At 49.2% G+C, this 23,619-nt stretch overlaps 1 protein-coding gene across 3 annotated transcripts in view; it reads left to right on the top strand.

The window, feature by feature from the left end:
• Window positions 1–7,868: 7,868 nt before the first annotated feature.
• RBM27 (RNA binding motif protein 27) overlaps window positions 7,869–23,619 on the top strand; it is a 455,159-nt gene continuing 439,408 nt past the window's right edge. For 2 of the 3 annotated variants that reach the window (XM_063928111.1, XM_063928110.1), the window contains exon 1: window positions 7,869–8,235. In XM_063928111.1, coding sequence (XP_063784181.1) covers window positions 8,177–8,235 — 59 coding nt within the window. In that variant the 5' untranslated portion in view covers window positions 7,869–8,176. The remainder of the gene's footprint in view (window positions 8,236–23,619) is intronic. The other variant, XM_063928112.1, reaches the window with a different exon arrangement.

Here is a 23,619-nt window from a genome sequence, read left to right as displayed (position 1 = left end):
TATAACCTGTTCTTTTAGATCTTCAATTTCTTTAAAATTGGCTCCTATCCTATTTTCATTTACTGAGATTCTGCGTGTCATGGACCTGAGTTCCGATTTCAGGTCCGATACTGCTGTCATGAATTTATCTGCCTGAGTTTGTAGCAGAGGTTCCACAGTCTCCTTAATTGCTTTAACTATATCCGAGTAAGAAGGAGGTGCGGGGGGAGCCTTTGGAGGCATAGTAGATGGGGAGTCAGTTGTAGTGTCCAGAGAATCAGAATTAGGTGACGGTAATGGAGAATCAGGGCTTGGTTCACCACGCTTACCACCACTTCTATATCTTTGAGGTTTCGGTGCAGAAGAGCTTAAGAATTTGTCCATAATAATTATTATGAGCTCATGAGGGTCAGACGGATGAGGCGGTATGCTGTTGGTTAGAGAAGCAAGGGAAGCTCTACATCACAGCCGCGTGAGGTGAGTATTCACATATTGCTGACAAATGTTACCAGTCAGAAGAGGTTGAGATCAGACGTAGATTACTATGCCGTTAGAAGGACACAGCTGTGAACAGCAGGTGTAGTTTCAACACCACCAGCACATATGGGAGGGCGGTCAGCCAGATGTAAAGAGCATGGCAAACAGTAATAATAATATTGTAGTATGTCGAAGGTTACGGCAATCCGACCAGCGGCATCATCATGTAAGCACGCCAATTGAGGGTATATCAATAAGTATTTAAGTATTGGGGTAACCACTCTCGCTTCCCACATGCGGTGCTAGGAAGGGGGGGTAGGAGATGTAATTCACTTTGTGGCAGTGGACTGGAGAGAGAGTCACCAGCATCGAAGGTCAGTTCCAGTCTTCACCCCTCCAGCCTCCAGGTCCAGTGCAGGATATGTGTTGTGGGCAGAGCGGTGCAGGGAGATTTACTCCGGTGAGATAGCAGGGAGCAGCAGAGACGCGCTGGTGCAGCACCGGAAGTGCGCGGCTCTCCTCAGCCGCGGGATCCGAACTTCACTCCACAGGCCACCAATGTTGTTGCATGGGGGTCCCGGAGGGCACACAGCAGGCCCCGATGTAGACGAGGGGAGGATGGAAGAGCTCCGATGGCTGCAGGAGTCTCCGGAATCAGCAGGCCCCACGGAGCTACGCGTCGGACCGGAAGCAGAAATTTAGTCCGCGGCTTCGGTTCCCGGCACAGGCCGCAACCCGCAAAGCCAGAGGAAACGGTCTCCTGGCTCCGCGGACCGGCGCACAGGTACCTAGGGCCGCTGAGGGTACAAATTGGGCACAGAGGGGGCAATATCTCCAGCGGCAGCCGCGTTTAAGGTGTGTGGGAGCAGGAGCTCTAATTCCCTGCATCCAGCCGCCTCTCCAGTCAGGCCACTCCCCCCTGGAATTGTAACTTTAATATTGTTTTTAATATCTGCATGTGTCTGCCTGTCCATCGGGACAAGCGCTGTGTATCACATGCCGTTGCCTGTCCCCCGGGATCAGCGTCATGCTTTACAGCTGGGCAACCTTCCTGTATCTGCCATCCCCCCAGACTCCTGTATAACTAGCCAATAGGAGTCTGGGTGTGGGTAGATACAGGAAGGAGATGTTGACTGCTGTGTCCAGGGTGCAGATGTCGTGTTACACTGATCCCGGGGGACAGGCAGACACTCGCAGATATTAAAAATAATATTAAATGTTCAATAAAGTTATCTATTAACCATGGCCCTCCCCCCCCTCATCCCACTGCTATTTGCGGTTGCGCCGCAGTTCCCGGGAACCAACCACCACTAATTATGACCAACTTGACATTGTCATGTTAACAGTATGACTGTTGACAATCGGCTAGATGAATGATCGCTTGGAAAGTGATAAAATGGAGAGTGAAAAAGTACCAGCCAATCAGCTCCTAACTGACATAGGTGGTCATTCCGAGTTGTTCGCTCGTTATTTTTTTGTCGCAACGGAGCGATTAGTCGCTAATGCGCATGCGACTGCGCCATTTAAATTTGCTATGCAGTTAGGTATTTTACTCACGGCATTACGAGGTTTTTTCTTCGTTCTGGTGATCGTAATGTGATTGACAGGAAGTGGGTGTTTCTGGGCGGAAACTGGCCGTTTTATGGGTGTGTGCGAAAAAACGCTACAGTTTCTGGGAAAAATGCGGGAGTGGCTGGAGAAACGGGGGAGTGTCTGGCCGAACGCTGGGTGTGTTTGTGACGTCAAACCAGGAACGAAACTAACTGAACTGATCGCAGTTGCCGAGTAAGTGTGGAGCTACTCAGAAACTGCTAAGAAGTGTCTATTCGCAATTTTGCTAATCTTTCGTTCGCAATTTTGATAAGCTAAGATTCACTCCCAGTAGGCGGCGGCTTAGCGTGTGCAAAGCTGCTAAAAGCAGCTTGCGAGCGAACAACTCGGAATGAGGGCCATTATTCAAACACAGCCTCTGACATGGTAGTTAGGAGCTGATTGGCTGGCACTTTACTTTCTCCATTTTATCACTCTCTAAGCCAGGGGTGGGGAACCTCCGGCCCGCAAAGCCGTTTGTTCCAGCCCACCCACTTGTGTGTCAGCGAGACAAGCCGCCGCTCAGTCCGGTGGCGGCGTGTCTAAGCTGTCAGGACAGGGAGGAGAGCGCAGCTATATGTCCGGCAGCAGCGGCAGGTAGGCTCTCATCAGGGCTCGTGGACCGGCAGCCAATCAGGAGCCGCCGCTGCCGGTCCGCGAGCTCTGATTGGCTCACAAATCGGCGGCTGGTTTGAGATCCTACACACCGCCGCCGCTCAACATAGCCGCGCTCTCCTCCCTGCCCTGACAGTTGAGACACACCGCCGCTGGATGGAGCAGCAGCAGCGGTGAGCAGCACAGTGGGGTGGGGGGACATTTGTGTATCTGGCACTGCGGGGGCATTTGTGTATCTGGCACTGTGGGGGCATTTGTGTATCTGGCACTGGGGGCATTTGTGTATCTGGCACTGGGGGCATTTGTGTATCTGGCACTGTGGGGGCAATTGTGTATCTGGCACTGTGGGGGCAATTGTGTATTTGGCACTGGGGGGCATTTGTGTATCTGGCACTGGGGGCATTTGTGTATCTGGCACTGTGGGGGCATTTGTGTATCTGGCACTGTGGGGGCATTTGTGTATCTGGCACTGTGGGGATATTTTTGTATCTGGCACTGTGGGGGCATTTGTGTATCTGGCACTGGGGGCATTTGTATATCAGGCACTGTGGGGGCATTTGTGTATCTGGCATTGTGGCGGCATTTGTGTATCTTGCACTGCACTGGCATGTGTGTTTCTGTCACTGCACTATTGGGGGCATATGTGTATCACGTCCCATTTTTAATTGGCCACACCCAGTTTTTGGCGCGCGCACGCCTTCGCCGCGTGCACTCAGTACCTCTAAGGGGTATAACTACTGGGGGGCAGGGTCATTTTTAAGTTGATAATTTTTTGTATGGCCCCCGAAGGATTTTATAAATATCCAAATGGCTCTTGGTAGAAAAAAGGTTCCCCACCCCTGCTCTAAGCGATGGTTGCATCTAGCCCAAATATGTTCCCCCCCCGAGATCTATAGATAGCATTGCCGAGTCACTTCCCGGTGAAATTGTTATGCACATGCGTCATGCACATGCGTGACAACCCGTCTGTGCATTAGGCCGTCGGGGGCAGTGCTGCAACCGCACTGTTGCTGTAGCTGTCAGCAACAGTGCGGTTGCACCCAAGGAGACAGAAGTTGCTGGATATTGCCGGAGGTGTAAACAGTGACGTGTGGTCAGGGTAGGCAAGGGAGGCAGAGCTTCCCCTATCATACTGCAGTATACTCGAGTTTTGACTATAAAAACTATAAGAATAATACAATAAAGATATTTCTAACTTATAAATATCATCTTTGCATTATTCAAATAATTTTTATAGTCATAACTCACCAAATCATATATGTGTATGTAAATCTGGCTCTGATACTAGCCAGTGCCTTCCCATCCATTGACCTCACCGCACCTCACTGAGGTGTAATATAAATACCAACAGCATATTCTCTAGTATCACTGCAATAAACTTTCGCTATGCCGCTGGTGACAAGGATCATATAAAATGAAGCCCCTAGTGTCTAAGATCAGAATTGGCATAGACGGACAAAGGTACAACGGCCACATAATTGGTCAAAAGTTTTTGCTCACTTCAAAGGGTTACTGTCTGGTCTGTGGGGCGGTCTGAGGGGCATAAGTAGGGGTCTAATGAGCATGTGGGGAGGTCTGGAGGCATGAGGAAAGGTCTGAGGGGCATGTGGGGAAGTCTGAGGAGCATGTGGGAAGGTCTAAGGAGCATGTGAGGAGTTCTGAGGGGCATGTGGTGAGGTTTGAGGAGCATGTGGGGTGGTCTGAGGGGCATGTGGGGAGGTCTAAGGGGCATGAGGAGAGATCTGAGGAGTATGTGGGGATGGCTGAGGGGCATGTTGGGAGGTCCAAGGGGCATGAGGAGAGTTCTGAGGGGCATGTGGGGAGGTCTGAGGCATTTCAGTACTGTGCATGGTGTAATCATGTCATGAACTTGCTTTGGGTGAGAAGTCTCTACACTAAACTTCCGTGACCACAGGGACAGCAGGTAGGTGGATAGGCGGCCATGTCTGGTTCTTTTTTGTACAGCACCCACAAATGATGCGGTAGCATTCAGTATACATTATAGTCATATAACTAATCTCGCAGCTCAGCGCACTCATATGGCAAACAACAAAAAAGACCTGCCTTCCAAAATAGTTATTAATGCACAAGTCTGATCTGCATAAATTTACAAACATGTTTAATCCATCCTTAAGTGGAATACACACTAGACGATCTAAGTGGACGATATGCATATTGTCAAGTGTGTATGCACGATAGTGATGTGCAGTCCCGTAGGTTGTTATCATTTATCTTTATCAAGTGAACATGCAGTCCAATTTAGGCTATATCTTTCATGACTGTATGTTGAGGGATGGGAGGGGTGACGTCACCGAACGATATAGGGGGTCATTCCGAGTTGATCGCACATAGCAACTTTTTTCTGCTCGTGCGATCAACTAGACGCCGCCTATGGGGGAGTGTACTTTAGTATAGCAAGACTGCGATCACTTGTGCAGCCCTGCTACACTAAAAAAGTTTTGTGTAAAACAAGACCTGCCCTGCAGTTACTTACCCTGTGCGATGGATCCAGCGATGAAGGTCCCGGAATGACGTCAGACATCCGCCCTCCAAACGCCTGGACACGCCTGCGTTCGCTGCTCCACTCCCAGAAAACGGTCAGTTGACGCCCTGGAACACCTTCCGCCTGTAACTCTTCTTTCGTCATTATTCCTGTTGCTGCCCGCAATGACGCGTGTGCGCATTGCAGCCGGCGCACGTGCGCAGAACTGATCCCTTCGCATCGCTGCAACAAACAGCAGCGTGCGAACAGGTCGGAATGACCCCCATTGTTCACTATAGCGTTCAGTGTGTATGCTTTTTATCGTTCATTCTGCAGCTGGAGAAATTTCAAGGGAAATCTTTATCTTTATTGGATCAAAATCATCTAGTGTGACAGATCGTGCAATATTTTGCTCTATATCGCTAATTTCCAGGGTAATATAGTGCACTATATTGCACTGTGTGAACACACTATATCGTTCACTATGCTCTCCCGCGGTCGTTTACAAGGTGCTATCTCGTTTAAACATGCAGCCCTATTTTCGCTAGATCGTTCACTATATTGTGCATATATAGGGCCTAATTCAGACCTGATCGCTAAGGTGCGTTTTTTGCATCCCTGCGATCAGGTAGTCACTGCCTACAGGGGGAGGGAGTATTCGCTGTGCAGGGGTGCGATCTCATGTGCAGAGAGCTGCACAAACAAAAGTTTGTGCAGTCTCTGCACAGCTCAGGACTTACTCTTCCAGTGCGATGATCCGGCCAGAGCTGACGTCAGGAACCCTCCCTTCAAACGGCTGGATACGCCTGCGTTTTTCCGGAAACTCCCTGGAAATGGTCAATTGCCACCCACAAACGCTCTCTTCCTGTCAATCTTCTTGCGATCTCCCGTGTGATCGATTTCTTTGTTCGTACCGTCGCCGTCCGGCGATCCCCGTCGACGTGGGGCGACGCGCCTGCGCATTACGGTGCATACGCATGTGCAGTTCAGACCTGATCGCACAAAAAGCTAGCATGCGATCAGGTCTGAATGACCCCCATAATGTGTATTGGAATAAACAATATAGTGAACGATTTGCATCATCACAACCTCTCCCTGAACACTGAATTAACAGGCATTAACAGGGGGGATGCCCAAACTACATAATTAGTGATGGTACTACTGGGGGCTATATAAAGTTCAGGGGTGGCGCACAACAGAGGTGGCTTAGCGGCTGGAACAACCATGGGGCACACCAATGTTGCCACAAATAAACTGGCACCAAAGGGGGGGGGGGGACAAATAACACTGGGCTGTTGTCTCTTTATTCCACCCTAAACTCCTGCCCACACCCCCTTTAACCCCTTCAGTGGTTTGCCCGGAAATCTTCCGGGCTAGCCAGCGCTGGCAACCCCGGAGGATTTCCGGGCATACTACTGACTGATTCCTGGCTGTTGCAAGGAGGCCGGGAATCAGCGCTGAGGCTGGCGATCCCTGCGGGCAGCGATCGTCGGGCGATTACTTCCCTCTGCCCCATCAGTCGCCCCCCCTACACCTTCCCCCCCACTCCCACTTCAGTTTAAAAACATCCCCCCAGTGGGCGTTTTTAAATTGAAAACTTGTCACTGCAGGGTTTAATTCTTGCCCAGTATGTAAATTAGGTAAGAAGCCTAAATAGTGCATATTGCTGCAAAAATTACAAAAAAGATGTGGGCGCATGCGCGACGACTGTGCTGCGCATGTGCCTGCATTTTCTGCTCAATAGCAGTGCATGCAAATATGGACGAGATTGTCCATATTGACCTGCATGCACAAGCGACGGGGCACCAACGATGATCGAGAGCGGGACCGCGCATCGGTCATCGTTGCTGCCTCCACACTGAACGATATGAACGAGTTCTCATTCATTAATGAACGAGAACGTTCATATCGTTAAGTTCTATCGGCCAGAGTGTAGGGCCCTACACAGACAGATCCGCCGCCGAGCTGCCCAACGGCGGATACGGACGACCCGGCGGCAGTGACGGGTCACTCCCCACCCCGTCAACCAGCTCCATAGCAGTGCAGGGAAATATGGATGAGATCGTCCATATTGGCCTGCATGCACAAGTGACGGGGCACCAGCGATGAACGAGCGTGGGGCCGCGCATCGTTCATCGCTGGTGCCTCCACAATGAAAGATATGAACGGTATCTTGTTCATTAATGAACGAGATCGTTCATATCTTTCAGTATTATCGCCCAGTGTGTAGGGTCAATTAGTCATGCAAGAAGATCTGGGGCTGTTGTTAGCGATGTGCCTCAGCTCCCGTTCAACGCTGACAGCATCAAAACCACCCGTGCCGTGTGTGGCGGCCATTAGTTTACTAAATCTTTTAGTGTGTATGCACTATATCTTTGGTACAAGAGCACCATGGAAAGATATCTTTCATAGCCAAAATCTTCCCGTGTGTACCCAGCTAGATAGTACTGGGCAACTTGCCTTTTCCTTTGATCTCATACACTACAGTCACCCAGGAGAACCACATGATGCAGATCCATGTATCATTATATAGTAGTCCCATGCACAGCTCATCCACTATACTATATAACGTTCCATAACAAAACGTCAGCGCATAACAGTGCAACTCTCACTGCTGCTGCCACATTCCTGCCTCCACCACATGCGGCACTACAGTCCGCTCCACCAGCCCACCACTGCGCGTGTGCGCATAGTCCCTCCTCCGTGAGTCCTTTTTTGGTTGGAAGACGTCACATCCATCCCCGTGATTGGCTGTCTGCAACTGTCTGTCTTCCGGTGTGAGCGTAGGCCCTGCTGCTACCTGGCTGAGAAGTGCGGCGCTGGGTCTGGAGCTGCTGTTGAGAGCCCGGGCTCGGGGTTACGGACGCGTTGATTGTAGAGAGCGGAGCACGGGCCGGAAGCAGCTGTTCTTCCCGGGAGTTGCGGCGTGGAATAGGGCGACTCGGTGCCGGGGGAGAGGATGAGTGCGGGTGCCGCGGTGCTGGAGCGATAGTGGTTTCCCACACGCCCCCCAGGCCTGCCCCAGCCGCCGACATGCTGATAGAGAATGTGGAGGCCTTTAAGACGTGGCTGGCCAAGTTACTGGAGCCCATGTGAGTAGCGGCGTGTGTCCGTCCCGCTGTGGGCCTTGTGGGCAGAGGCGGAGGGGGGAGTGCAGGCCCTGTGTCCACCGGGATGACAGATGTGTGGCTCGGAGTGATCCCCTGTCAGTGCCGGGTAGGTGTGACCTCCGGATACGCCGCTAACAAGCTCTGACATCCCGGCCACAGCCATGGGCTCAGGCAGGGGAAGCAGCCGTGGACGCTGGAGGGAGTAGTGGGGGTAGCAGTGTGTATGTGTGTAGGGTGGGAGGCTTTATAGTAAGTAGTGTGGGTTCATAATGAGTACTGTGTGTGTGTGTGTGTGTGTGGTGTTATAGTAAGGATTGTGTGTGGGGGGTTATAGTAAGGACTGTGTGTGGGGGGTTATAGTAAGGACTGTGTGTGGGGGGTTATAGTAAGGACTGTGTGTGGGGGGTTATAGTAAGGACTGTGTGTGGGGGGTTATAGTAAGGACTGTGTGTGGGGGGTTATAGTAAGGACTGTGTGTGGGGGGTTATAGTAAGGACTGTGTGTGGGGGGTTATAGTAAGGACTGTGTGTGGGGGGTTATAGTAAGGACTGTGTGTGGGGGGTTATAGTAAGGACTGTGTGTGGGGGGTTATAGTAAGGACTGTGTGTGGGGGGTTATAGTAAGGACTGTGTGTGTGTGTGGGGGGTTATAGTAAGGACTGTGTGTGTGTGTGTGGGGGGTTATAGTAAGGACTGTGTGTGTGTGTGGGGGGTTATAGTAAGGACTGTGTGTGTGTGTGGGGGGTTATAGTAAGGACTGTGTGTGTGTGTGTGGGGGGTTATAGTAAGGACTGTGTGTGTGTGTGTGTGGGGGGTTATAGTAAGGACTGTGTGTGTGGGGTTATAGTAAGGACTGTGTGTGTGGGGTTATAGTAAGGACTGTGTGTGTGGGGTTATAGTAAGGACTGTGTGTGTGGGGTTATAGTAAGGACTGTGTGTGGGGTTATAGTAAGGACTGTGTGTGGGGTTATAGTAAGGACTGTGTGTGGGGTTATAGTAAGGACTGTGTGTGGGGTTATAGTAAGGACTGTGTGTGGGGTTATAGTAAGGACTGTGTGTGGGGTTATAGTAAGGACTGTGTGTGGGGTTATAGTAAGGACTGTGTGTGGGGTTATAGTAAGGACTGTGTGTGGGGTTATAGTAAGGACTGTGTGTGGGGTTATAGTAAGGACTGTGTGTGTGTGGGGTTATAGTAAGGACTGTGTGTGTGTGTGTGGGGTTATAGTAAGGACTGTGTGTGTGTGTGGGGTTATAGTAAGGACTGTGTGTGTGTGTGTGGGGTTATAGTAAGGACTGTGTGTGTGTGGGGTTATAGTAAGGACTGTGTGTGTGTGTGGGGTTATAGTAAGGACTGTGTGTGTGTGTGTGTGGGGTTATAGTAAGGACTGTGTGTGTGTGGGGTTATAGTAAGGACTGTGTGTGTGTGGGGTTATAGTAAGGACTGTGTGTGTGTGTGTGTGTGGGGTTATAGTAAGGACTGTGTGTGTGTGTGTGTGGGGTTATAGTAAGGACTGTGTGTGTGTGTGTGTGTGGGGTTATAGTAAGGACTGTGTGTGTGTGTGGGGTTATAGTAAGGACTGTGTGTGTGTGTGTGTGTGGGGTTATAGTAAGGACTGTGTGTGTGTGTGTGGGGTTATAGTAAGGACTGTGTGTGTGTGTGTGGGGTTATAGTAAGGACTGTGTGTGTGTGGGGTTATAGTAAGGACTGTGTGTGTGTGGGGTTATAGTAAGGACTGTGTGTGTGTGTGTGGGGTTATAGTAAGGACTGTGTGTGTGTGTGTGGGGTTATAGTAAGGACTGTGTGTGTGTGTGTGGGGTTATAGTAAGGACTGTGTGTGTGTGTGTGGGGTTATAGTAAGGACTGTGTGTGTGTGTGTGGGGTTATAGTAAGGACTGTGTGTGTGTGTGTGGGGTTATAGTAAGGACTGTGTGTGTGTGTGTGGGGTTATAGTAAGGACTGTGTGTGTGTGTGTGGGGTTATAGTAAGGACTGTGTGTGTGGGGTTATAGTAAGGACTGTGTGTGTGGGGTTATAGTAAGGACTGTGTGTGTGGGGTTATAGTAAGGACTGTGTGTGTGGGGTTATAGTAAGGACTGTGTGTGTGTGTGTGTGGGGTTATAGTAAGGACTGTGTGTGTGTGTGGGGTTATAGTAAGGACTGTGTGTGTGTGTGGGGTTATAGTAAGGACTGTGTGTGTGTGTGGGGTTATAGTAAGGACTGTGTGTGTGTGTGGGGTTATAGTAAGGACTGTGTGTGTGTGTGTGTGGGGTTATAGTAAGGACTGTGTGTGTGGGGTTATAGTAAGGACTGTGTGTGTGTGTGGGGTTATAGTAAGGACTGTGTGTGTGTGGGGTTATAGTAAGGACTGTGTGTGTGTGTGTGGGGTTATAGTAAGGACTGTGTGTGTGTGTGTGGGGTTATAGTAAGGACTGTGTGTGTGTGTGTGGGGTTATAGTAAGGACTGTGTGTGTGTGTGTGTGTGGGGTTATAGTAAGGACTGTGTGTGTGTGTGTGGGGTTATAGTAAGGACTGTGTGTGTGTGGGGTTATAGTAAGGACTGTGTGTGTGTGTGTGTGGGGTTATAGTAAGGACTGTGTGTGTGTGTGTGGGGTTATAGTAAGGACTGTGTGTGTGTGTGTGTGTGGGGTTATAGTAAGGACTGTGTGTGTGTGTGGGGTTATAGTAAGGACTGTGTGTGTGGGGTTATAGTAAGGACTGTGTGTGTGTGTGGGGTTATAGTAAGGACTGTGTGTGTGTGTGTGGGGTTATAGTAAGGACTGTGTGTGTGTGTGTGGGGTTATAGTAAGGACTGTGTGTGTGTGTGTGTGTGTGGGGTTATAGTAAGGACTGTGTGTGTGTGTGTGGGGTTATAGTAAGGACTGTGTGTGTGTGTGTGGGGTTATAGTAAGGACTGTGTGTGTGTGTGTGGGGTTATAGTAAGGACTGTGTGTGTGTGTGTGTGGGGTTATAGTAAGGACTGTGTGTGGGGTTATAGTAAGGACTGTGTGTGTGTGGGGTTATAGTAAGGACTGTGTGTGTGTGGGGTTATAGTAAGGACTGTGTGTGTGTGGGGTTATAGTAAGGACTGTGTGGGGTTATAGTAAGGACTGTGTGTGTGTGTGTGGGGTTATAGTAAGGACTGTGTGTGTGTGTGTGGGGTTATAGTAAGGACTGTGTGTGTGTGGGGTTATAGTAAGGACTGTGTGTGTGTGTGTGGGGTTATAGTAAGGACTGTGTGTGTGTGTGTGTGTGTGGGGTTATAGTAAGGACTGTGTGTGTGTGGGGTTATAGTAAGGACTGTGTGTGTGGGGTTATAGTAAGGACTGTGTGTGTGTGTGGGGTTATAGTAAGGACTGTGTGTGTGTGTGGGGTTATAGTAAGGACTGTGTGTGTGTGTGGGGTTATAGTAAGGACTGTGTGTGTGTGTGTGGGGTTATAGTAAGGACTGTGTGTGTGTGTGTGTGTGTGTGTGGGGTTATAGTAAGGACTGTGTGTGTGGGGTTATAGTAAGGACTGTGTGTGTGGGGTTATAGTAAGGACTGTGTGTGTGGGGTTATAGTAAGGACTGTGTGTGGGGTTATAGTAAGGACTGTGTGTGTGTGTGGGGTTATAGTAAGGACTGTGTGTGTGTGTGGGGTTATAGTAAGGACTGTGTGTGTGTGCTGTGTGTGTGTGTGGGGTTATAGTAAGGACTGTGTGTGTGTGTGGGGTTATAGTAAGGACTGTGTGTGTGTGTGGGGTTATAGTAAGGACTGTGTGTGTGTGGGGTTATAGTAAGGACTGTGTGTGTGTGTGGGGTTATAGTAAGGACTGTGTGTGTGTGTGTGGGGTTATAGTAAGGACTGTGTGTGGGGTTATAGTAAGGACTGTGTGTGGGGTTATAGTAAGGACTGTGTGTGGGGTTATAGTAAGGACTGTGTGTGTGTGGGGTTATAGTAAGGACTGTGTGTGTGTGGGGTTATAGTAAGGACTGTGTGTGTGTGGGGGTTTTTAGAAAGGTCTGTGTGTGTGTGGGGGTTTTTAGAAAGGTCTGTGTGTGTGTGGGGTTTTAGTAAGGTCTGTGTGTGTGTGTGGGGTTTTAGTAAGGTCTGTGTGTGTGTGGGGTTTTAGTAAGGTCTGTGTGTGTGTGGGGTTTTAGTAAGGTCTGTGTGTGTGTGTGTGGGGTTTTAGTAAGGTCTGTGTGTGTGTGTGTGGGGTTTTAGTAAGGTCTGTGTGTGTGTGTGTGGGGTTTTAGTAAGGTCTGTGTGTGTGTGTGTGGGGTTTTAGTAAGGTCTGTGTGTGTGTGTGTGGGGTTTTAGTAAGGTCTGTGTGTGTGTGTGTGGGGTTTTAGTAAGGTCTGTGTGTGTGTGTGTGGGGTTTTAGTAAGGTCTGTGTGTGTGTGGGGTTTTAGTAAGGTCTGTGTGTGTGTGTGTGTGTGGGGTTTTAGTAAGGTGTGTGTGTGTGTGGGGTTTTAGTAAGGTCTGTGTGTGTGTGTGGGGTTTTAGTAAGGTCTGTGTGTGTGTGTGGGGTTTTAGTAAGGTCTGTGTGTGTGTGTGGGGTTTTAGTAAGGTCTGTGTGTGTGTGTGGGGTTTTAGTAAGGTCTGTGTGTGTGTGTGTGGGGTTTTAGTAAGGTCTGTGTGTGTGTGTGGGGTTTTAGTAAGGTCTGTGTGTGTGTGTGGGGTTTTAGTAAGGTCTGTGTGTGTGTGTGGGGTTTTAGTAAGGTCTGTGTGTGTGTGTGGGGTTTTAGTAAGGTCTGTGTGTGTGGGGTTTTAGTAAGGTCTGTGTGTGTGTGTGGGGTTTTAGTAAGGTCTGTGTGTGTGTGTGGGGTTTTAGTAAGGTCTGTGTGTGTGTGTGGGGTTTTAGTAAGGTCTGTGTGTGTGTGTGGGGTTTTAGTAAGGTCTGTGTGTGTGGGGGGTTTTAGTAAGGTCTGTGTGTGTGGGGTTATAGTAAGGACTGCGTGTGTGTGTGTGTGGGGTTATAGTAAGGACTGCGTGTGTCTGTGTGGGGGGGGGGTTATAGTAAGGACTGCGTGTGTCTGTGTGGGGGGGGGTTATAGTAAGGACTGCGTGTGTCTGTGTGGGGGGGGGGTTATAGTAAGGACTGCGTGTGTCTGTGGGGGGGGGTTTATAGTAAGGACTGCGTGTGTCTGTGGGGGGGGGGTTATAGTAAGGACTGCGTGTGTCTGTGTGGGGGGGGGGGTTATAGTAAGGACTGTGTGTGTGGGGTTATAGTAAGGTCTGTGTGGGGGGGTTATAGTAAGGACTGTGTGTGTGGGGGGGTTATAGTAAGGACTGCGTGTGTCTGTGTGTGTGGGGGTTATAGTAAGGACTGCATGTGTCTGTGTGGGGGGGGGGTTATAGTAAGGACTGCGTGTGTCTGTGTGGGGGGGGGTTATAGTAAGGACTGTGTGTGTGGGGGGGTTATAGTAAGGACTGTGTGTGTGTGGGGGGGTTATAGTAAGGACTGTGTGTGTGGGGGGGTTATAGTAAGGACTGTGTGTGTGTGGGGGGGTTATAGTAAGGACTGTGTGTGTGTGGGGGGGTTATAGTAAGGACTGTGTGTGTGTGGGGGGGTTATAGTAAGGACTGTGTGTGTGGGGGGGTTATAGTAAGGACTGTGTGTGTGGGGGGGTTATAGTAAGGACTGTGTGTGTGGGGGGGTTATAGTAAGGACTGTGTGTGTGTGGGGGGGTTATAGTAAGGACTGTGTGTGTCTGTGTGGGGTTATAGTAAGGACTGTGTGTGTCTGTGTGGGGGGGTTATAGTAAGGACTGTGTGTGTCTGTGTGGGGGGGTTATAGTAAAGACTGTGTGTGTCTGTGTGGGGGGGTTATAGTAAGGACTGTGTGTGTGTGTGGGGGGGTTATAGTAAGGACTGTGTGTGTGTGGGGGGTTTATAGTAAGGACTGTGTGTGTCTGTGTGGGGGGTTATAGTAAGGACTGTGTGTGTCTGTGTGTGGGGGGGTTATAGTAAGGACTGTGTGTGTCTGTGTGGGGGGGTTATATTAAGGACTGTCTGTGTGGGGGGGGTTATAGTAAGGACTGTCTGTGTGGGGGGGGGTTATAGTAAGGACTGTGTGTGGGGGGTTTATAGTAAGGACTGTGTGTGTCTGTGTGGGGGGTTATAGTAAGGACTGTGTGTGTCTGTGTGTGGGGGGGTTATAGTAAGGACTGTGTGTGTCTGTGTGGGGGGGGGTTATAGTAAGGACTGTGTGTGGGGGGGTTATAGTAAGGACTGTGTGTGTCTGTGTGGGGGGGTTATAGTAAGGACTGTGTGTGTCTGTGTGGGGGGGGTTATAGTAAGGACTGTCTGTGTGGGGGGGTTATAGTAAGGACTGTCTGTGTGGGGGGGGTTATAGTAAGGACTGTGTGTATCTGTGTGGGGGGGGTTATAGTTAGGACTGTGTGTATCTGTGTGGGGGGGTTATAGTAAGGACTGTGTGTGTCTGTGTGGGGGGGGTTATAGTAAGGACTGTGTGTCTGTGTGGGGGGGTTATAGTAAGGACTGTGTGTGTCTGTGTGGGGGGGTTATAGTAAGGACTGTGCGTGTCTGTGTGGGGGGGTTATAGTAAGGACTGTGCGTGTCTGTGGGGGGTTATAGTAAGGACTGTGTGTGTCTGTGGGGGGGTTATAGTAAGGACTGTGTGTCTGTGGGGGGGTTATAGTAAGGACTGTGTGTGTCTGTGTGGGGGGGTTATAGTAAGGACTGTGTGTGTCTGTGTGGGGGGGTTATAGTAAGGACTGTGTGTGTGGGGGGGTTATAGTAAGGACTGTGTGTGTGGGGAGGTTATAGTAAGGACTGTGTGTGTGGGGGGGTTATAGTAAGGACTGTGTGTGGGGGGGTTATAGTAAGGACTGTGTGTGGGGGGGTTATAGTAAGGACTGTGTGTGGGGGGGGGGTTATAGTAAGGACTGTGTGGGGGGGGGGGGTTATAGTAAGGACTGTGTGTGGGGGGGGGGGGTTATAGTAAGGACTGTGTGTGGGGGGGGGGTTATAGTAAGGACTGTGTGTGTGGGGGGGTTATAGTAAGGACTGTGTGTGTGGGGGGGTTATAGTAAGGACTGTGTGTGTGGGGGGGTTATAGTAAGGACTGTGTGTGTGGGGGGTTATAGTAAGGACTGTGTGTGTGGGGGGGTTATAGTAAGGACTGTGTGTGTGTCTGTGTGTGGGGGGTTATAGTAAGGACTGTGTGTGTCTGTGTGGGGGGGTTATAGTAAGGACTGTGTGTGTGGGGGGGTTATAGTAAGGACTGTGTGTGTGGGGGGGTTATAGTAAGGACTGTGTGTGTGGGGGGGTTATAGTAAGGACTGTGTGTGTGGGGAGGTTATAGTAAGGACTGTGTGTGTGGGGGGGGTTATAGTAAGGACTGTGTGTGGGGGGGTTATAGTAAGGACTGTGTGTGTGGGGGGGTTATAGTAAGGACTGTGTGTGTGGGGGGGTTATAGTAAGGACTGTGTGTGTGGGGGTTATAGTAAGGACTGTGTCTGTGGGGGGGTTATAGTAAGGACTGTGTGTGTGTCTGTGTGTGGGGGGTTATAGTAAGGACTGTGTGTGTCTGTGTGGGGGGGTTATAGTAAGGACTGTGTGTGTGGGGGGGTTATAGTAAGGACTGTGTGTGTGGGGGGGTTATAGTAAGGACTGTGTGTGTGGGGGGGGTTATAGTAAGGACTGTGTGTGTGGGGGGGTTATAGTAAGGACTGTGTGTGTGGGGAGGTTATAGTAAGGACTGTGTGTGTGGGGGGGGTTATAGTAAGGACTGTGTGTGGGGGGGTTATAGTAAGGACTGTGTGTGTGGGGGGGTTATAGTAAGGACTGTGTGTGTGGGGGGGTTATAGTAAGGACTGTGTGTGTGGGGGGGGTTATAGTAAGGACTGTGCGTGGGGGGGGTTATAGTAAGGACTGTGTGTGTGTGTGGGGGTTATAGTAAGGACTGTGTGTGTGGGGGTTATAGTAAGGACTGTGTGTGTGTGGGGGGGTTATAGTAAGGACTGTGTGTGTGTGTGTGTGGGGGTTATAGTAAGGACTGTGTGTGTGTGTGGGGGTTATAGTAAGGACTGTGTGTGTGTGTGGGGGTTATAGTAAGGACTGTGTGTGTGTGGGGGTTATAGTAAGGACTGTGTGTGTGTGTGGGGGTTATAGTAAGGACTGTGTGTGTGGGGGGGTTATAGTAAGGACTGTGTGTGTGTGTGGGGGTTATAGTAAGGACTGTGTGTGTGTGTGGGGGTTATAGTAAGGACTGTGTGTGTGTGGGGGGGTTATAGTAAGGACTGTGTGTGTGTGGGGGTTATAGTAAGGACTGTGTGTGTGTGGGGGGGTTATAGTAAGGACTGTGTGTGTGTGGGGGTTATAGTAAGGACTGTGTGTGTGTGGGGGGGTTATAGTAAGGACTGTGTGTGTGGGGGGGTTATAGTAAGGACTGTGTGTGTGTGTGGGGGTTATAGTAAGGACTGTGTGTGTGTGGGGGTTATAGTAAGGACTGTGTGTGTGTGGGGGTTATAGTAAGGACTGTGTGTGTGTGTGTGGGGGTTATAGTAAGGACTGTGTGTGTGTGGGGGTTATAGTAAGGACTGTGTGTGTGTGTGGGGGGGTTATAGTAAGGACTGTGTGTGTGTGGGGGTTATAGTAAGGACTGTGTGTGTGTGTGTGTGTGTGTGGGGGGGTTATAGTAAGGACTGTGTGTGGGGTTATAGTAAGGACTGTGTGTGTGGGGTGGGGGGGTTATAGTAAGGACTGTGTGTGTGTGGGGTTATAGTAAGGACTGTGTGTGTGTGGGGTTATAGTAAGGACTGTGTGTGAGTGGGGTTATAGTAATTGTACTACTTGTAGCAAGGACTGTATGTGGAGGGGGGTTGTAGCAAGGACTGGGTGCATGTGTGTGTTGGGGTGCTAATAGTGAGGACTGTGCATAATGAGGTTAATAGAGATGATGGGGGAGGGCGACACTTTTCACTGACACCACCTGACTTCAATACTCTGTAAGAGTTGATAGTGATGACTGCAGTGTTTACTTAGCTGTGGGGGAGCTGCTGGAGTTTTATAAAAAGCTGTCTGAGCAAGTGCATTACTGTCAGTGTTGTGGTTCCTCAGTAGCTGGGGGAAGACACCATGTACTGCTCTGTGTCACTAGCTATATTTCCTGACTTTTGTTATTGACAGATAGCCATCCTTCTAGAGCAGGCTTTTTCAACCTGTGTGCCATGGCACACTAGTGTCCCGCTACCAGTTGCAAGGTGTGCCACGGAGGCAGAGCAGCTTCCTGCTCCTTCAGAGTGAACTGTTGGCCTGGGCTCTTCTTAGAGGATCAGTCATGCTCCGGCTGTGACCTATGCCTTGAAAATGGTGTAATATCATAGGTCACGGCCGCCGCGTCTCACCACCCAGCCAGCCCACCCTCCTGCATACACATCTTCCAGTTCCTGCCTGCATACACAGCTTTCCTTGCCCACCCACATCCACACCTGCCCGATCGCCCGCTGCTCAGTATTCGCAGCACTCCACTATGAACAACCCCCGCCACTGAGGGACAGGGAGGAGGACAGCTGATAATAATATTTGTTATTTTATTTCTCCTGTGGGGAACCAAATAATTTCAATAGTATTTATGTGGGGAGAATAAGAATTTATGGATTTATGGGGGGAACAATGTGAATAATTCATGTGGGTACAAATGTGATTGATTTATGTGGGGAGCAACATGATTTATGTGGGGAGCAATGTGATTGTATTTTCTGTGTAGGCCAATGTATGTGTGGTTTCTTTTTTTTACTGTGAGGGCCAATGTGTGTGTTTCGTTTTTTTTTCTGTGGGGAACTGATGGTGTGCCTTGGCAATTTTAAAATATTGTTCAATGTGCTGTGAGTAAAAAAAGGTTGAAAATCACTGCTCTAGAGTGTATTACTACATGTCCCACTCTAGTGTCTGTTGGTGCAGAAGGCTGGTTTCAGTTTGCTCCTTATATATTAAGCCCTGAGGTGCTCACTTTCAGTATCTGGGAACACCGTCACCGCCAGTGGTTCTAGACATCTCAACATTGGTGCACCATCAACAATTGCACCAGCTCTATGGCAGGTACAATTTCTCCATCTGTACATAGGGGGTAATTCCAAGTTGATCGCAGCAGGATTTTTGTTAGTAATTGGGCAAAATCATGTGTACTGCAGGGGAGGCAGATATAACATGTGCAGAGAGAGTTAGATTTGTGTGGGGTGTGTTCAATCTGCAATCTAATTTGCAGTGTAAAAATAAAGCAGCCAGTGTTTACCCTGCACAGAAACAAAATAACCCACCCACCACTTGCATACATTGGTAAGTTCCCATCAAGTCTGCCCAATGTTTTAAAGGTGCAATCATTTAAAAGGCAAAACCTGGTTAGTTTTGCCTGTTAAATGATTACCCATTTAAAAGATCTGGCGGACTGGCTGGGATCTCGCTGATGCCTGCAAGACACAGGCTGTATCCCCCCAATCCATATGCATCTTCACAACTAGCTCCTCTACTTTCAGCCTGTATAAACTCACCCCAAGTGCTGCCACGTTTGAATTAATTGTGAATTAAAATAAACGATGTTCTGTAGTATTAGCTTCCTTTATGGTAAAAGTTTTGTTTTAATTTTACTTTTCTGTACTTAGTTATGCTTGTTTTGATTTACGACATATGGCTGTGCACTGATTTTCGTACTTGATTATGGTTCCTTGTTCATAGAAACACGGTTTCGTCAATATGATGGGTTTCTGGTTTTTGTTTTTTTCCAATTTTATATAATAGAAGTGACATTTTTTTGGGGTCAATTCAATTATTGGTCTCCCCGGCCGCCACTAGATGGCGCCTAACAGAGCAATTCAGTTGTTGCTCCGTTCGGGTGCTCATGCATCCGGGAAAACACATTTCTGCAGCGGGGTACACTGGTATTCCACAGGGAATAACGTTGAGGATGTAGAGTTGGATCTTGATCTCCAAGGCACCAACAGGCTAAAGCTTTGACAGTTCCCAGGATGCACTGCACTGCCTCCTCTATAGCCCCGCCTCCAGGCACTGGTGCTCAGTTTTGTAAGTTGGTCACTAACGGGGGGGGGGGGGGGGGGTGCGGCTGCCCTGAAAAGAGCTTTTTAAGAAGGCTTCAAGGTCAGTAGCACTTACGTGTAATTCTGACATGCTTTGCTGCGGCTCCATCACCTCCCTTGGCGGCGCTGCATACTCCCGCGGCCTGGTTCCCGGGTACTTGCAGCAGGGATGCATTGGTTTCTAGGCACACCACCACTGCTGCTTTCCTGGATCGCGTGGCTGCACGACAGGGAGGATGTAAGCGGGTCCCCCAGGTGGGACCCGCCGGTAAATCGCAATCCGGCCGTGGTCCCAGGAGACGGACCGTGCCACTGGCTTGGCCATGCAGGGACCCCGCTATATCCACCAGGGCAGGGAGCAGAGGTCGGATTTACTAAAATCCGTTTAATATAGGCTCTATAGTACCTGGTGGTAAAGCCCAGTAGAGGGGATAAGGTGCTGACCTGAAGCCCCCCCCCCTCCCCACAGATCCGGGCGCCATCTAATGCTGGTTTTCCCGCCCTGGAGCTGCATCCATCTCTCTCTCGGCGCCATTACATAGCTGGGATGATCTCCGGTACTGCTGGGCACTGTCTCCTCTGTAAAACCACCTGTCTTGTCAGCGCTGTGTATTTATTATTTATTTATTAGCAGTTTCTTATATAGCGCAGCATATTCCGTTGCGCTTTACAATTAGAACAACAATTATAGAACAAAACTTGGCAAAGACAGACAGACAGACAGACAGAGGTAGGAAGGCCCTGCTCGCAAGCTTACAATCTATACAGACACTTAGGTATTCTACATGTCATATTAGACAGTGTCAGATAAGAATAAGTGTACTGCTATATGAACCTTTAGTACAAGTATTCTGTGATATACATCCAGTGTTTAGTGTGCATTGTTATATCTGTGTACATTAGAATACCTTAGAATGTAAGCTCTCACGAGTAGGGCCCGCTTCCCTCATATGCTTATCATTTTCTTACTTTAATAATCCTCAACTGCCCAAATCCTGCAGTTTTTTGGCCACCTTGAAACTTATGTCTATGTTGTTTACTGGTGTAGTTATGCTTAGTTTACCCTGTACTTGTCCTATATTGTCTTCAACTGTAAGTCACTGTTTTCCTGTTTTGATTATGTGCATATGTACTCTGTAATTGGGCACTGCGGAACCCTTGTGGCGCCATATAAATAAAGAATAATACGTACATATCTATGTAGATTTACTAGTCCAGTCTTATTGTTTATATGTAATAATTCTGTATTGTACCTGTGACTGTGTGTGCCTATAGCTGCTGTGTGGATTCTATTCTGTGTATCACATGTATTGCTGTCACTATATTCTGTACCCTGGGGGACTAAGTGTGTCAGGGTCTCAATTCAAATATAGTGTCCCACAGCATATACTGTTTTTTGTATTTTTCACTGTGTGTTTGTCACTTCACACCGCTTAAATCCTCTGTTTTGTGCTTTGCATTTGCTATCACATAGCACCAGGTTATTTTTGCAGGTATTGTGTGTCTGGCTATATTGTACTGCTGTGCCCTAAGGCAACATTCCCAATAATGTCTGCTACGCAGGGTGGTAAATCCACAGATGCTCCTGCATCATGCAGTGCTGGCGCCATGGATTTGTCTGAGGAAAAGGTTTCAGCTGAGGGTTCAGGTACTGCGTGCCCTGCCAGGCAGTTTGCAGCACCTGTGGCAAATCAAGACCCACCTTGGGCTGCTTTTTCAATTATGCTGTAGACGCTTGTAACGCGGCTTTCACCCCCTGTGGGACCTCCTGTTCCATTGCAGCCACGTATTGTCTCTGTAGTCAACCCGCCTTGGGCGGATGCTCTGTCTACCCAGTTACAACAATTAAGTCAGTCTTTGGTTAGACAAAAACCTACCCCTCGCCCTGCTGGGGCCAAGGGGTAATCTAAACGGACCATTTCTTCCTCACAATCCATTAATATTTAGGATGATTCGTCCGATGAGGATGGGGATTATACTGAACCGTCAGACACTGATACAGTTGCTTCTGATGAGGAATCTACAACTCACGTTGATGTTCCTGACCTAGTGCAGGCTATCAAGCTGATTCTCCAGATTGATGATGATATTGAGCCCCCCGCTACGTCTAAGAAACCTGATAAGTTGAAACGTCAGAAGGTTGCTAAAGTAGTTTTACTGCATTCTGATCTTTTAATTGACATACGTCAGAAATCCTGGTCATCTCCAGGGAAAAAAAATTCTCTGTCCAAAAGATGCTAGCTCATTACCCTATCCCTGCAGAATTGAATAACAAGTGGGAAACTCCACCGCCGGTGGATTCTCATGTCGCCTGTCTAGTGGTATCTTCTACTCTGCCTGTCACCACTGTCACCTCACTGAAAAACCGAAGGATAAGCGTGTGGAGGGATGCCTGAATTCTATTTGCACACTTACTGGTGCTGTGCATAGACCCACTATGACAGTCTCTTGGGCTGCAAAAGCTAATGAAGCATGGGTTCAGGCAATTGAGGATGAACTACCTCTAAATTTTTCTGACACTGCCAGACAATATCTGTCATATATTACCACAGCCTCTGATGCAGGCGTAATGGCGGATAAAGCGTCTACTACGTCTATCCTGGCTCGCCGGATTTTGTGGTTCAGGTCCTGGAAAGTTGACCTGTACTCCAAAAAGACCTTGGAGGCTCTCCCTTTTTATGCGAGACATACTATTTGGAGATGATCTGAACAAGACCGTGACTGACTTGGCAACCGCTAAGACTGCATTTCTCCTAAGTACTAATCCTTCTACTCCGAAGGATAAGAGTACTACTTTCTCTGACGTCCTAAGTGGATGCTGGGACTCCGTAAGGACCATGGGGAATAGCGGCTCCGCAGGAGACTGGGCACAGCTAAGAAAGATTTAGGACTACCTGGTGTGCACTGGCTCCTCCCACTATGACCCTCCTCCAGACTTCAGTTAGAATCTTGTGCCCGGCTGAGCTGGATGCACACTAGGGGCTCTCCTGAGCTCCTAGAGAGAAAGTATATGTTAGGTTTTTTATTTTACAGTGAGATCTGCTGGCAACAGACTCACTGCAGCGAGGGACTAAGGGGAGAAGAAGCGAACCTACCTAACTGGTGGTAGCTTGGGCTTCTTAGGCTACTGGACACCATTAGCTCCAGAGGGATCGACCGCATGGAACCGGCCATTGGTGTTTGGTCCCGGAGCCGCGCCGCCGGCCCCCTTACAGAGCCAGAAGCAAGAAGAATCCGGAAAATCGGCGGCAGAAGACATCAGTCTTCACCAAGGTAGCGCACAGCACTGCAGCTGTGCGCCATTGCTCCTCATACACACTTCACACTCCGGTCACTGAGGGTGCAGGGCGCTGTGGGGGGGGGGCGCCCTGAGAAGCAATAAATACACCTTGGCTGGCAAATATATCACAATATATAGCCCCAGGGGCTATATATGTGATAAATACCCCTGCCAGAATCCATAAAACGGGAGAAAAGTCCGCAAAAAAGGGGCGGAGCTATCTCCCTCAGCACACTGGCGCCATTTTCTCTTCACAGTGCAGCTGGAAGTCAGCTCCCCAGGCTCTCCCCTGTAGTTTTCAGGCTCAAAGGGTTAAAAAGAGAGGGGGGGAACTAAATTTAGGCGCAATATTGTTTATACAAGCAGCTATTGGGGGAGAAATCACTCAGTTATAGTGTTAATCCCTGCATTATATAGCGCTCTGGTGTGTGCTGGCATACTCTCTCTCTCTGTCTCCCCAAAGGACTTTGTGGGGTCCTGTCCTCAGTCAGAGCATTCCCCGTGTGTGTGCTGTGTGTCGGTACGGCTGTGTCGACATGTGGGATGAGGAAGGTTACGTGGAGGTGGAGCAGAGGCCGATAAATGGGATGTCGCCCCCTGTGGGGCCGACACCAGAGTGGATGGATAGGTGAAATGTATTAACCGACAATGTCAACTCCTTACATAGAAGGCTGGATGACGTAAAACAGATGTGGGACAGCCGGCTTCTCAGCCCGCGCCTGCCCAGGCGTCTCAAAGGCTATCAGGGGCTCAAAAAAGTGCCCGTTACCGCAGATGGCAGACACAGATGACGACACGGAGTCTGACTCCAGTGTCGCCGGGGTTGAGACATATACACAATCCACAAGGAACATCCGTTACATGATCTCGGCAATGAAAAATGTGTTACGCATTTCTGATATGAACCCAAGTACCACATAAAAGGGGTTTTATTTTTGGGGAGAAAAAGCAGCCAGTGTTTTGTTCCCTCATCAGATGAATGAATGAAGTGTGTAAAGTAGCGTGGGTTTCCCCCGATAAGAAACTGGTAATTTCTAAAAAGTTACTGA

This window comes from Pseudophryne corroboree, chromosome 6 (genome assembly GCF_028390025.1).
Source record: "Pseudophryne corroboree isolate aPseCor3 chromosome 6, aPseCor3.hap2, whole genome shotgun sequence".
Lineage (NCBI taxonomy): Eukaryota > Metazoa > Chordata > Amphibia > Anura > Myobatrachidae > Pseudophryne > Pseudophryne corroboree.
The sequence above is the reverse complement of the archived record's forward strand: the minus strand, read 5'-3'. Positions and strand labels throughout refer to the sequence as shown.